General features: G+C 46.1%; 1 protein-coding gene across 2 annotated transcripts; it reads left to right on the forward strand.

Annotated features, from left to right (window-relative positions):
• Positions 1-325: 325 nt before the first annotated feature.
• ambra1b (autophagy/beclin-1 regulator 1b) lies at positions 326-13,800 on the forward strand. 2 transcript variants are annotated; one of them, XM_035534417.2, is made up of 19 exons: positions 326-675; positions 1,756-1,978; positions 2,230-2,288; positions 2,444-2,627; positions 2,742-2,914; positions 3,034-3,100; positions 3,327-4,783; positions 4,907-4,993; positions 5,075-5,254; positions 5,926-6,006; positions 6,216-6,316; positions 6,527-6,637; positions 6,934-7,122; positions 7,430-7,602; positions 7,817-7,956; positions 8,913-9,017; positions 9,151-9,350; positions 9,529-9,660; positions 10,345-13,800. In XM_035534417.2, the coding sequence occupies exons 2-19, from the start codon at positions 1,847-1,849 to the stop codon at positions 10,875-10,877; spliced, it is 4,104 nt and encodes a 1,367-aa protein (XP_035390310.1). In that variant the 5' UTR covers positions 326-675; positions 1,756-1,846; the 3' UTR covers positions 10,878-13,800. The 2 variants fall into 2 exon arrangements, with proteins under 2 accessions (XP_035390310.1, XP_035390314.1); XM_035534421.2 differs by having other exon boundaries at positions 7,448-7,602.
• The last annotated feature ends 765 nt before the right edge of the window (positions 13,801-14,565 follow it).

Raw genomic sequence — 14,565 nt, forward strand, 5'->3', positions numbered from 1 at the left:
TATTAACTTGTGACTAAACAGAGATATCTCATACAGATGATTTCAAGATAAATACACTTCAGTTAAACTCACACCGCAAATCGCCCTTTCTTGAAGACAGTTCCCTTCTCATTAGTTTTGGTTAAAAATAATAGTTTAAAGTCCTATCAATGAATTAGTTAATCACTACTTAAACTGTTTCTTATACACTACATAAAGTGTTTCTTATACAACCAATTTGTTGATATTGTATCGCGCTGTACCTTTAACATCGAACTGTAGCTTATGAAGATGAATCTATATGCTCTGTTGTCTATTATATTACCTACCACAACGATACAGCATCTTAGCTCGTCTAAAATGCCTGTCTACACCAAGGTATTCACTAACCAATAAGCTAGCTAGCTAGCTAACGATATTTTTCTTGGGTTCTTAGAAATCGATTTTAAAGAATAAAGTTATCAGAATGAATTATTTAAAACATTACTAAAGGATATGACTGTAATCCGATGGATGTGTAAGAAATTATACGGCATCGTCATTATATGTTCAAAAACGGAATTGTCAGTTCTGGTTGGTTTCAAGTAGCAAACAAGCTTGTTGGCTTGTTAGCTAGCTAGCTAGCTATGTAAGCTGGCTAGCTAGTCTTTAGCTACGCCTTCGATGACACATTTCAACGAAAATACACGAAAATGGGTATGTTCTGTTCCAACTGCTTTATTTTATTATGCTGTCTTTGATGTATCTTCATCTGATCAAACGTTATTTTTTGTTTCTAGCAGGGTTAGTTTAGGGAGGAAAAGCAGTGTCCCTCCTGGCTATCTGGCTAGCTGATTGTTGCTAATGTAATCATTGCTAGCTGCCAACCAGTTTCCATATTTGGGCGGGTACACTAGTGACTATCGTTATCAAGTTATTGTTAGCTACGGTCAGACAGGAGGTTTATGCAATGGACTGTTCTGATGTTGAGGGTTTTTTGTATGTCAGCCAAAGCAGTATGTACAGGGTTAACACCTCAGCCGCATAGTAATCAGTCGCCACTAGCTAGGACTATCTAAGGCTGAGCAGATTTGACGCAGTTTCTAGCAAGGATGGCTAACTAGGTAGCGTAGTTAACCATCTCAGCTAGCAATATTTATAGAAGGGGAACTTAGATGTTGGAGAACTATCTAGCTAGAGTAGGTTAAGAGAGCAGCAATGGGTGCAATGCTGCCACATTGTCAATTTTGGGACATCCGGGTTGTTTTTTCCTTTGAAATAATGGCTAATAGTGCAGTACAAGTCAACTTGAATTTAGCTGGAGATAATGCTGTCAAATTAACCATTAAGTCAACTCTAGTTATATTTGTTTTTTCTTAAGTTAGCCAGCCAGATTGGTGTTGAATTAGTTTCCACACATTTAAGAAACTGAAGCTGTTCCTTTATATCAGTGAGCTATAAGTATGTCATGTAATTCTAGAGGATAGTAAGGGGGATTTAATAGTCTTTTAAAATGTATAACCAGCAGTTGTTGGGTTACAAATAACAAATCATGGCTACTCCTTACTGTGTCCAGCACTTAATAATTGTTTGCTTATATATTATAGTACTGTAACTGAACTTTTTCACATGTTCATTGTATTGGTATTAGAGTGCCATCCATTTCTGTATCCTGTGTTTTAAATACACTATAACTAGGGGTTTCTTAAAAGATTCAGTTTTATACCTATATAAAAATATCTATAATCGAAATGGTTCTATAGCACTAGCCTGAGTGCACTGTCTCCTCTCTCCTAGTCTGCATGGCCTGTGTGCTGCTGAGTTAGTGACTGGCCTTTGTGTGCTGAAGGGCTGAGCGGAACGCTCGGCCTGAGAGGGGGAGAGGAAAATGGCCGTACAGAACAGGAACGCAGTGCTGGTTCTGTCGGGGCGGGAGCGTGGGGCCCGGATATTAGGCTCCCACCGGTTCTTGCAGCAGTTGGCAGAGGAGAGAACCCGTTGGATGAAACTGCAGAGTCAGGTACACTGATCCTTTCAGCAGCAGTTCTACCGAATGTGGTCTCTGTAGTTCCACCTGCCAGTGCCTACCATGCACATGGAAGTTCATGATCCTGTTGCCGATAGACATCCCAGAGGGCACTGCAGGAGGGGATGCTGTTGTGGTGGTGTTGACCTTCTTTGATGTAATTGGTGGTGTTGACTTTGGTATTGTGTAATTGGTAATTGTAATTGGTTTTGAGCAGCCATATCATTTCATTGTGCCTTAAATAGAAGGTGGAACTCCCAGATAACCCTCGATCAACATTCTTACTGGCCTTCAGCCCAGACAGGTAGGCAATTAAGAACTATCAGTACATAACTTCTGGTATTGTGAAATTTGATTTTGTTCTAATTAGCACTGTTATTAATGCTCATATTTAGAACTAATAATGACCATTGTGCAATCACAGTGCATCCTGCTCATGGTGGTTTTATGGGCTTTCAGGAATCTTATGGCCTCCACTCATGTCAACCACAACATTTACATCACAGAGGTGAAGACAGGAAAGTGCCTGCATTCTCTGGTCGGTCACCGGCGCACGCCATGGTGTCTGACCTTTCACCCAACAATCCCAGGCCTTGTGGCTTCTGGGTGCCTAGATGGGGAAGTCCGCATTTGGGATCTACACGTATGTTTCTGTCTATGGTGGTATGCTGTGTGTCTTACTGTGGTGGGATGTTAGGGTGTGCTGTGTGTCTGTTGCTGTAATGGGATGTTACAGTATGCTGTGCGCATTGTGCAGGGTGGCAGTGAAAGCTGGTTCACTGAGGGGAACATAGCCATTGCCTCGCTGGCCTTCCACCCCACTGCCCAGCTGCTGCTCATCGCCACCAACAACGAGCTGCACTTCTGGGACTGGAGCCGACCTGAGCCCTTCGCTGTGGTCAAGACGGGCAGTGAGGCTGAGCGTGTCAGGTAGGACGGTTAATAAGAACGTGCGTGTGTGTGTATGTATGTGTGTAAACGTGGTTTCCTGTAGCCTTAATTTTTGTCGCATCTCGACACATGTTCAAATTTTGCTTCTTTTTTTTTAGGTTAGTAAGGTTTGATCCTCTTGGCCACAATCTTCTGACAGCTATTGTTAACCCATCCAACCAGCAGGTAAGAACCATTCTCTTCTTCAGTCTGTCCATATGCATGAAAAGTCTCTTACATGCCTATAAGGTTCATGTTGGTTTGGCCTGGCCTGTTTACACTAGAAAAATAAATATGTGAGATATAAAACTGATATGTTCCTCCATGTAGACCTTGTGTCCATGCAGACCTTGTGAAGCGGATACTGGCCAGGTTTTGAGACTGAAGTGTGTTTCTCCACTGTGTTCTGTAGAATGAAGAGGACTCGGATGTTCCCATGGACAGCATGGAAATGGCCCTGTTCCGTCAGCGCTCCCTGTTACGCTCCCCTCCAGTCCGCCGCACACCGATCTTGCACAACTTCCTGCACATCCTGTCTTCGCGTTCCAGCGGCGTGGCAGCAGGCGACCAGGCGCGGGCCACACAGGAGCCCCGCGAGACCCCTGCCAGTCTGCCTCTGTTCCAGTACCCCGGGCGGGGGGATCCGGGGGATCGCCCTCCCCCACAGGGCTGCACTCAACACCTGGGGCTCGGCTGCCTGTGCAGCCGCTGTGCTGCGTCCCGAAACCTGCTCGGCCAGAACCCCTCAGCCCTCCAGCCTACGGAGTCCCACCCCCAGACCCACGCCCCGCCGCCAGCCTCTGCCTTCTCCACCGCCCCCAGCCAGCCACAGCCTCCCTCGGACAGGCCCTCAGCTTTCAGTAGTGTTTACAGCGGGACCGCGGGGAGCTCTCTACATAGAGGCCTGTTGTCTCTCAGAACAAATCTACCCTTGGGCCAACAGTCGGGTGGCCCTGCAGAGCTCTCAGCACGCATGCCTGGACCAGACTGGGCTGGTAGCCTGCTAAGCACTGGTCCTGAGGCTGCCCTGGGCACTCTTGCAGGGGGCATGGGGGGCAGGGGTGTCATACTGCCTCCCAGGACTAGCTCGTCCTCCATGGGTCTGCACCCCTTGCACCGGTACCCTGACGGCTCCTCCTCCTCCCCCATCTACACGTCAGCCACAGAGGGGCGTGGCCTGGCAGTGCCCGGTGCTGACCCCCGCCAGGGCCGCGCCACTGACGGAACAAGCAGTGGTCACCACCCGTTCTACGACAGCACCCAGCGCGGCAACCCCGCATCCATCCGGAACGTTCTCCAGTGCAACCTGAGCCGATATTTTATGGAGTACGAACGCATGCAGGACCTGGAGAGGCCCAGCGGCAGCCGCGAAGTGGCCAGCCAGGGTCCCGTGCAGGAGTTGCTAGCCAGCAGCATGGACTCTGAGAGACCCGGGCCGTCTCACCGCGCCTCCTCCCACGGAGCAGACGGAGGCGCTGGGCCACAACCCAGCCACCCTAACCGCTGCCGCTCGTGCCACAACCTCCTCACCTTCAACCACGACACCCAGCGCTGGGAGCGCTCAGCCCAGGCTTCCTCCACCTCCACTCAAGAGGGCCCCCCTTGGCAGCTCCCCGTGCCTGCTTTCGAGGACCCTGGCCAGGGTTCCAGAGGGGAGTCCCACCCTGCTGAGGTAAGGGCACTGGAGCCCACCGAGGCATCTTCTGGCCTACAGGGCCAACAGCCCATGGGCTTGGTATATAACCAAGCGTCGGGGCAGTGGGAGAGAGTGTACCGGCAGGCCACAGGCAGCCCCTCAACAGAAGCAGCGCAAGAAGCCTTAAACCCAGAGGTGCCTGTGGACAACCCTGATGAGGACTCGCTCAGAAGGTAACCTGGTTTGGCTCAGCACCACCTTGCAATTATCTTCCAGCATAGTTTTCAAAATCTCAGAACAGTGTTTTTGGTCTTGCTTGTGTAGAAAATCAGGCAATGTGAGTTCCCCTGTTTTAGGAGGCTTTTGGAGTCATCGTTGTTCCCTTTCTCCCGGTACGATATGTCTGGATCCCGAGATCATCCTATTTACCCGGATCCCGCCAGGTATATAATTTAGAATTTAAAACCAGTTAGCTACAATGCACCTGATTTTTGGTTTCGTGCCAGCAGTTTGCTTTTGTGCAGGTTATCTCCAGCGGCATATTATGCCCAGAGAATGATCCAGTATCTGTCCCGGAGGGAAAGCATTCGTCAGCGTTCCCTACAGAACCGCTTGCGTACTCTCTCCTCTTCCTCTGACAACCAGGCCAGCAACCCTTCCTCCGCACCAGCAGAGGGCAGCGATGCTGACTACGAGGAGATAGAGTGGGTCTTATTTCCCTTTAGATTTCAGATCTTGCATTCAATTAGATTGTTAGCTTCCATCATGTAGATTCCATCATAGCACCTCTCTTTCCTTAAAGCACATGTATGATATAACCTCCTTCAATATCAAGGTGTTTTTGGCAAAAATATCTATTAGATAATCATTTTCATAGGTATATTTTTAGGCTTGTTGGGCTACTCATGACAGTTTTTCATGGCAGTATATAGGACAAGTTTTTGATTGGATTGGCAGTATCCATCTGTTCACAGTAAGTTTCTGATTGGACTGGCAGTGATTATCTGTACAGTGTAAGGTGGTGGTTTTTTTGTTTGTTTGTTGTTGGGTTTTTTTAGGACACTTGACAAGCTGTGCTTGTGTTAACCTTGGGTTCCTTGAAAGGTGCAATATAAATATAACTTGATCGATTCATTCAATCATTTGCAGAAACTTTTTGGTTTGCTATTCTAATCCCATTTTTACAAAATGGCAGTTGTTTTTATCTGACCTTACCTGTTTTGAAATGAGATGGGTAGGTTGTTTTTCCTTTTCCCTCTGAACAGTCTGTGTGAGTATGTTAATGAGCCGAGGGCGGTTGTTATTGTTGTTGCTGCTGTTTACTTCTTTCAGCAAATGAGATGTTTCGTCTCAAGTTTTTTCTTTTGGTCTCCAGGGAGCCTGGAGACCGGGCGAGGCACAGAATGCCCCGCAATGCGCGGATGTCTGCCCCCTCCCTCGGCAGATTTGTGCCACGGTAAGATCACCCCCGCCAAGCTCTATCATTCGTAAGACCTCCTCTGCCGTACTCCTTCTCTTGAAAGTTGTATTTGCTTGCTTTGGGTGCCTGGGGCTTTTGATTTCAGTGGACTCTTTTTACTTATAATAAAGTAAAGAATAATCTGTGTGTTTCAAAGGTTTGGCAGGAGGAAAAGGTTTTGACTTATTAATTGTTGTCTTTTGAAGGAGGTTCCTGTTGCCTGAATATCTTCCTTATGCTGGTATTTTTCATGAGAGGGGTCAGTCAGGTCTGGCAACCCATTCCTCAATCAACCGAGTGCTAGCAGGTATCCTCAGTGCATTTACTGCTCTCCCAGCAACAAAATAACATTGAGTGAAATATTTAACCTGGTTTTAAAAGATTTTCTCTTGTAAACCATTACCATAATTATGGGTTCCATGTAAGTACAGGAAACAATTGGTGTGTGGGTAATGCTTAGCGTAGTGAAGATCTAATTTGCGCTCAGATTCAGTTTGTAATGTACTTTTTCTTTCAGGTGCATCGATTGGTGATGGCCAGTCTGCAGTTGCTAGTAACATAGCCAATACCACTTACAGACTGCAGTGGTGGGACTTCACCAAGTTTGACCTGCCTGAGATCAGCAATGGTAGTTATCTGCCGTGGTAGTTAATAATAGTTACTACACACTACCTTAGAGTAGCAAAGCTGACTTGGAACTTTTTATAAAGGCCTGTTTTATTTTTCAATAAGGTACATAAAGCAAAATCTTTTTGTAGATACATAGACTGAGCCAGATTTTTATAAGTGAAGAGTAGAGAAGACTTGTCATCTTGCACTATATAAAAAAATATGATTTAAAATGACTCATTGAAGGTGAAGCACTAATTAACTGAGGGTGTTGCCTTTATTAATTTTTCCTTAAATCAATCGTGTCTTGTGCAGCCTCTGTGAATGTGCTGGTTCCACACTGTAAAATCTATAACGATGCAAGCTGTGACATATCGGCGGACGGGCAGCTCCTGGCTGTGTTCATCCCGAGTAGTCAGCGGGGCTTTCCGGACGAGGGCATCCTTGCCATCTACTCTCTTGCCCCCCATAACCTGGGAGAGATGCTCTACACCAAGAGATTCGGTCAGTGAGCTGCTTTGTGTGGACGTAAAAAGTGTGGGAGGGCTCATACTCCTAGCCGTAACCCAGTGTATAAGGCTGATTGTCCTTATATGGTAGTTCCTGCTAGTTACTCTTTTTGGTAATACCTGAATATTCATGTTTTGATTTTGTTTGTAAGTAAACTGTGCAGGAGGATTGCTCATCTGGACTGTATCTGGACATGTTCAGGTGTACACTGGAGCTCTGGCCATTTTATGTTGCTGGAAATTTGTCAAGTAAGAATGCTAAATTAAATGGGAATTATATAACCACTGAAATATCCCAATAGCCCTCATGCTGTCTTCAGGTCCCAATGCCATCTCCGTGAGCCTGTCTCCAATGGGCTGCTATGTGATGGTGGGACTGGCTTCTCGCAGAATCCTGCTCCATCCTAGCACTGACCACATGGTGGCACAAGTGTTTCGCCTGCAGCAGCCACATGGAGGAGAGACATCTATCAGGGTAAGTGTGTGTGGTCTTCTGCTTCTGTCCATTTAAGTTTTACCTTTTTTTTTGCAATCTGCAAAAAAACCTGCAATCTGTTTCATACAATAAAGCACATCGTGTGTGTGTGTGTGTGTGTGTGTGTGTGTGTGTGTGTGTGTGTGTGTGTGTGTGTGTGTGTGTGTGTGTGTGTGTGCGCGCGTGTGCGCGTGTGTGCGTGCATGCTGTGCAGATGGTGTATAATGTGGTGTACCCCATGGCTCCAGACCAGCGCAGGCATGTCAGCATTAACTCTGCACGTTGGCTGCCAGAGCCTGGCATGGGCCTGGCTTATGGCACCAATAAAGGAGACCTGGTCATCTGCAGGCCTGTGTGAGTCAGTGCCGTCCCACTCCCCCCCCCCCACTCCCTCAGGTTTCAGGCGGCCGCAGGGTTTTCTACCCAAAATTCCGTTAGTTAGCTTGCTTAATGGCACACAGTTACTATGGGTTGTGTTGGCATATCTTGTGTAGTCAATTGGTATTGATCAAAATATAGTAAATCTGCTAGTGCGAATACCACAGGCACCCATACCAACTTGGAAAGAGTACCTTGGAAGACACTGACTCCCAAAGAGCTGACCTTCTATTACTACCAGCAGGGGTCTGAGGCATGACTGACTCATTCTCGCTCCTTTCAATATTTTCTCATGCTAAAAATGTATAAATACAGACAGCTTCAGAGTGAGGCTTTATTAATGGAGTACTTAATGTATGCAGTTACAGGAGTTATTTATTAATAGTGAAGAGTGAGCATGAGGAACTCAGTAACACTCAGGTCTGAGTGAGGGTCAGGAGCTTGCTAACATGCAGGTCAAAGTGAGGGTCAGGAGCTCGGTAACGGGTTAGTCTGAGTGAGGGTCAGGATCTTAGCAGGTCAGCTTCTAGCTGACTCACTGCTGCCAGCTGCAGTTTCTTATTAGATTGCTGTCACTATTATTGGCAGGAAACTGGGGGCGGCTTCTGGAAAATGACTGGCCCTTGATTGCTTTTTAACAAGGTTTCTGGGTAGATTCTCTCTGCACTGAATGTCTTTTGGAACTCATTGCTTTCAAGGTATTCACTCTTAACACAGTTTGCAAGGAGCTCGGAGACTGTGATGTGCCTACTTCATTTGTAACTAGGTGAAAGCCCACATAGATCACGCCAGTTTCGGATTATTGAACCTTCTCGGGTTTTTTTTGGAACAACATAATGATTAATTGGCCAATTAGTTTTACAGTATTGTTGATGGAATAAGATGTCCCAGTGTTGAAGTGTATTAAAGTCCAAGTGGTTTTGTGTTTGCAGAGATTATCGCAGCGATGGAGACAGTGGTGCTGATCAGGGCTCAGATCCTCCCTTCAACATCAACAGTAACAGTAGCAGTCGGACTCGTGGAGTGGAACGGCCAGGGTCCGAATGCTCTCTACTGTCCTCATCACTTTTACAAAGTTACTCAAATGAATACCATTTCCAAATCCACAAATCAATGCAGTAATCATCTTCTGCAGCTTATGATTTTCATAATTTTCACTCTCTGATGTAGGACAAGTAGATCTGGCTGGCGATTGGACAGAGACATGGGGCTGATGAATGCCATTGGCTTGCAGCCCCGTCAACCCACCCCTTCAGTGACCTCACAGGGCACACAAACACCGGTGGTCCGTCTGCAGAATGCAGAAACGCAGACGGAGAGAGAGCTTCCCTCAGCAAGTGTTTCACAGACCGGACAAATGCCCCAACACTGTAAGAGATGCTCTCACACACTGCAGCCACTGCAGTAGCTCCTGCTTGTACACTGTGGTTATTTTTATGCTAAGGTTTTCCCTTTTAGTCTTGCTTTAGTCTTTGTGTAAAACATTACTGTACCATAAAGTATTTATTCTCTCCCGGGGCCTTCTTTTTCTCACGGTGATCTTCTCAGTGGTGGAGACCAGTGAGGTGCAGACCACCAGCACAGAGACACTCCCACACAGCGAGACCCGACACACACTGGCTCCTGGAGCAGCTTCGTACGAGCGCTCCACACATACAGACTCGTTCACTACCAGCCACGGTACGTATCTCACTATAGGCTTTTTTGTTTGTTTGCTTGCTTTCCCAATCCATTCTTGTCCATATCTCGTATCTTTCTTTGCATCACTGTACTTTGGCCATTAGTGTTCCCAGCCAGGCCCATGCTGGAAGCACTGCTTGTGATACAAGTGGAAACTGAAGAAGAGCACAGGGGCCTGTTTTATGTCCACCTGAGTAGTTCAGGCAGTTACTATTGTGGGATCACCTGCTGCTGCTGGTGTAATTTAATTTTCACTCTTTGTCACAGTGATGGGCATCTTTGATTATCTGCAGATGATCACCCTCAAAAAATTTGCTACACAGCCCCCTTTGTTTGTTTATTTATTTGGTTATTTGCAGTGGTTAAAGTAATTGACTTGTAATCGGAAGATTGTGGGTTCAAACCCCACCACTGCCAAGTTACCACTGTTGGGCACCTGAGCAAGGCCCTTAACCCTCAATTGTTCAAGCTGTACTCAGTCATAATTGTAAGTTGCTTTAGATAAAAGCGTCGACTAAATGCCGTAAATGTAAATGCAAGAGGAGAGAAATGGTGTGAATCTATACTTCCTAAGCTAAGAGCTGTCATCATATTCTCGCTAATTTATCCTCTCATATTCTCACTTAAACCTTCATTCCAAACTCTTTGGTTTGAGACACAAAATAACACCTTCATCCATCTCAGGGGAGTCCCAGGCTGAGGCAGGCCAAGGGGAGGATGCTCTGTCTCGTATCCGGCGCCTGATGGCCGAGGGGGGCATGACAGCGGTTGTCCAGAGGGAGCGCAGCACCACTATGGCCTCCATGGGCGGCTTTGGCAACAACATCGTGGTGAGCCACCGCATCCACCGTGGCTCACAGACACCGGCGGGGGCAGCGCAGGCCTGCCACCCAGCCGCAGCAGCTCCCACGGGGGACAGCCTCAACACCACACAGCCCTTCTCTGACGCTGTGGAAGATCTCATGACTTCAGGCTCTCGATACTCCATTCTTCCTCCTGAAAGTCCCTCAAGTCCAGTCCTTCCGCCTCCGGGCTCAAGTGCAGCACCGGAGGCAGCAGCACCCTCTGTGGCCGAGGACGATATGTTGGAGGACGGCCCGTCAGTGGAGCCCCAACCCCAGCCCTCCTCCAACAGTGCATACGCGACCGACATCCATAGCAGCAACAGCCAAGAGGGTAGCAGCCGAGGTTACCCTGGTGACCTATACAGCAGATAGTGCTACCTTGGTCTGTCCTAGACCCACATGTCAGTGCAGCAGGCAGGCTGCAGAGGGCTGGCTGTGGAAAGGTTTTCCATAGAGCCTGATGGATCAGGACTGCGTGGTGGAGCTGACGGAATGGGACTGCGTGCCTGTCTGTTCTGCCTCCTGGTATGGCCTTACTTGCAGAAGTATGAGTGCCAATTTCCCCGGGCCTCCTCCTTCCAGAGGCGGTGTCGGCCTCTCTCCCAAACGGACATTTCAGTGGACGATTTCTTCGTGGTAGGCCATCATTATTGCACTTGGTCATTGCACTTCGGTTGTAGTTTTGCTTCCTTTGATACAAGTCCTTGGACGTTTGAGCATTCCATGCCAGAAAGGGCTTCTACTTGAGTTGTTCTCGTACCATGGTACAGAGTTGGCGGGGTTCAGTTTACTGGTTTGTTTTTGTTTTGTTTTTTTCCCCTCTTTCTTTCTCTTTTATTTACACAGTACACTGCTTGCTTTTAGGCCTCATTAATGTCATACACAACCAGTCAAAGTGCCACGCAGGGTTGCGGGGCCAGTGCCGCTGGACCAGGCCTGCGGGGCCAGGCTAATGGGTCCAGGGCCACTGGTCCGCTCAGTAAAAAACACAGCTGCATCCACCTGTGCCAGCTGGTTATGCATTCATTTCTGTAAGCGAATTGCATCAGTCCGAAAAATGGAGTGGAGCTATACAAACTCTCTTAGGCACTGCTGTCAGTTCATCTGTAATCATGTGTAATACACATTAGTTAGTGACATGTTGGCTTGATGTGCTGGGCAGAGATTATGATGACAGAGTTATAACGGTTCCCCATTTATCGCACAAAATGTTCTAGATTTTCAACAACCAATATGTATGGTGGGTGAGCCCAAAGCAGCAAACTGTTCATCCAACTGTGTCGCCATGATGACTTTTAAGTTCCTTTAAAGAATACATCTTTCATATTATTTGTTAACTGGAAAACCTTTTCACTAGAAAACTGTCAATGCATAAGGTTCATCCTAAGTTTAGTTGGGTCAGAAATTTTCTTTTAAACCTTTTGACAAGGGCCAAAAAACGAAAGCTGTCAGCACGTTGCTATTGTTTGCCTGCCGAAGGTTCTGTCGCTTATCAGCGTGTTCGCAATGGCCAGGTCAGTTCAGGGTTTGCCTAGTTCTCATTTTGGCACCAGTCCCCTGAAAGGTGCTGCTGGTGCCGAGTTCTGTAGAACTTGTCACTAACGGCACAGCATGCCTGAGCCAGCTGCAGTAACGACTAGTATCTGATTGCACTAAGCACCCTGCTTTCGTTCAGAAATATCCATGCAGGGGTAAAAGTCGTTAGGAGGCCAGGTGGGACATGTCTCCCACAGCAAACCTACATATAGAGGGGAAATAATACTTGAATTATGTACAGTACAAATATCTGTAATGGGTGAAGCGGAGTACTCCTGTTTGGTGGGGGGGGGCAGCCTTGAACCAGCGACTTTAACTTGATTGCGTTGAAACACAAACATGTTGCTTAAACTCCTTGTAGAGGGAATGTGTGCTTGCATGTGCGTGTACTACTGTGCATGAGTGGTTATATCACAGGGAGGCGTAGCATCTCCAACCAAGAAATGACTATTTTCAAGAAAAAGACTTGAAAGCTCAATTATTATTTTTTTCTTTCTTTGATTAATTTTAGTTAAGTATATAATATTTCTTCTGTTTGCCTGTGCGCCTTTGACGGTCTTGTACCTCTGGTCACCTCTGTCCTGCGGAGACGTCTGGTGTAGAGCCAAGGACCTGTCATGGGCGTCATATAAGGTCACGTTAAGGTGGCCTTTCCCCATCTTCATTGCTTGGTGGAAAAACAAGCCCTTAATGTTGTGGTTTGATTTTATTGGTGTCTGGAAAACAGATTGATTCTTTTAACAGATCTAATGCATCTGATAATGTAGTCCCCCTTTTATCTGGCTAGTATTTGTCCAGTAGTTTTTGCCACCACCGAATTTCCTGGAGGACCTGACCTTCTAAGTTTCTGTACTAAGTCTACGGGAGCCTTGGCCAGCCGTCATCTACACGTGCCCCTTGTCAAATGGAACTGAGGGAGTGAGAACATTTGAATCCTTTAAAACATTATTTGTGACTTAACTGTCAAGCCTTTATGCCTTTTAAGAACTGAGTGATTTTGAGTGCTGTTGTTTCAAATGTATGTAAAACTAAAATCCTTGTTGGTGCTGTTTTGTTGTCTTTTTCCACTTTATATGGTTAGCCTGGTACATATGTTGAAAAGACACTGATTACATTTCTGTATTTTTGTTTCCCCACGCACTGTTACTAACATGAGAACTGAAGTAGGGCAATATAAAGCAAAGATGGATTTATTGTATCATCAAAATGTATCCTTCACCATTTAGGGTTGGGATGGTGTCCTATTTCCTCTTGTCTCCTTGTAAATCTAATCACAGAGATATCAATTAAGATGTAATCCTTTTTTCTTCTTTCATATAATTTCAGAACATGTGCCCATTTCAGAACATTTGATTTTGAGAGAATGTCTCGTGTATCTCAATGGAGTTTGTTTTAGTGTTTTAGGCTTTCATGAGAAGCTTGTGTACATATTGGTGAACTGAACCATGTGACATTAGAAGAGATACCAGCAAAGCAAAACATAAAGTTGATAGATCTACACCTTGACTCTGCCAGTTTTAATGTCCTCACTGCTGGGCCAGTGCTGAAGAAATCAAAGGCATGATTGTGGCAAAAATAGGACTTAAAAGTCTCTCCTCCTCACATATGAGGAGCATCTTTTATCAAGCAAAGAAAGTTCATTCTTTTATTAGCTAAAATAGGGGTTAGGTGTTTGTTTGACAAAGTGCTGTGGGACACCAAAGATTCAGTGTTATGATGCGAAAAAGAGATTTAATAAAAATGGGGAATATTGAACGTATGCAGCTGCTTGTACTTGGTCTTAGTTTCTCTATTTGTTTGAACACATCTGCAGGTTTAAAATGGAAGGAATCCAACAATGTTTTCCAACAATAATAGTTGAATTTCATTTCAGCTCTAACATAATGGCCTTCTTCTGTGCCCAGTGAGTGTCTAGAGAAGGGAGGGGTGCTCAGACTCTGCTTACTTCCTACCTTACCTGTCAGCCCACCAAGCACACTTTGACATACATATTTCATTACTGTCTGGCATATTCTACTAACCATAATATGCAAGACCAATGTAGTGAGAGGCTTTCCCCCAATGTAGCATGGACTTGCAGCTTGTTATGAAGGAAGTCAAATGGTTCAGCTAAACTGGTGACTCACTCTGGGGTTCATTAGCTGTTAGCATCAAACTGAATGCAAGCGTTGAAGCAATTCTTTTGTATATTTCGATTGGACAATACAACCTGTTCAGTGTCATTTCAAAACATTCACAGTTTAGAGTTATGAGTGAATACAAGTCAGTTAAAGAAAGTGGCATTTTGTTTTATCAGCACCAGTCTCTATGTTCACTTCCTGCTGCTCCCTGTACAGGTCCACCCTTGGTGGTTTCCTCTGCCTGCAGAATCCTACGGCATGTATGAGAAGCACCAGAGACATGGGGTCTTGCTCACTGACCCTGTCTGCGTAAACATGGCAACATCCTGGTACTTCTGTCGGTCAAAATGAACCATCCCCTTCCAACAGTCACCAACTACTTCCTCTTCAGTCTTCCCTGCACT

The sequence above is a fragment of the Electrophorus electricus genome, chromosome 4, assembly GCF_041902795.1.
Source record: "Electrophorus electricus isolate QZ-2024a chromosome 4, ASM4190279v1, whole genome shotgun sequence".
Lineage (NCBI taxonomy): Eukaryota > Metazoa > Chordata > Actinopteri > Gymnotiformes > Gymnotidae > Electrophorus > Electrophorus electricus.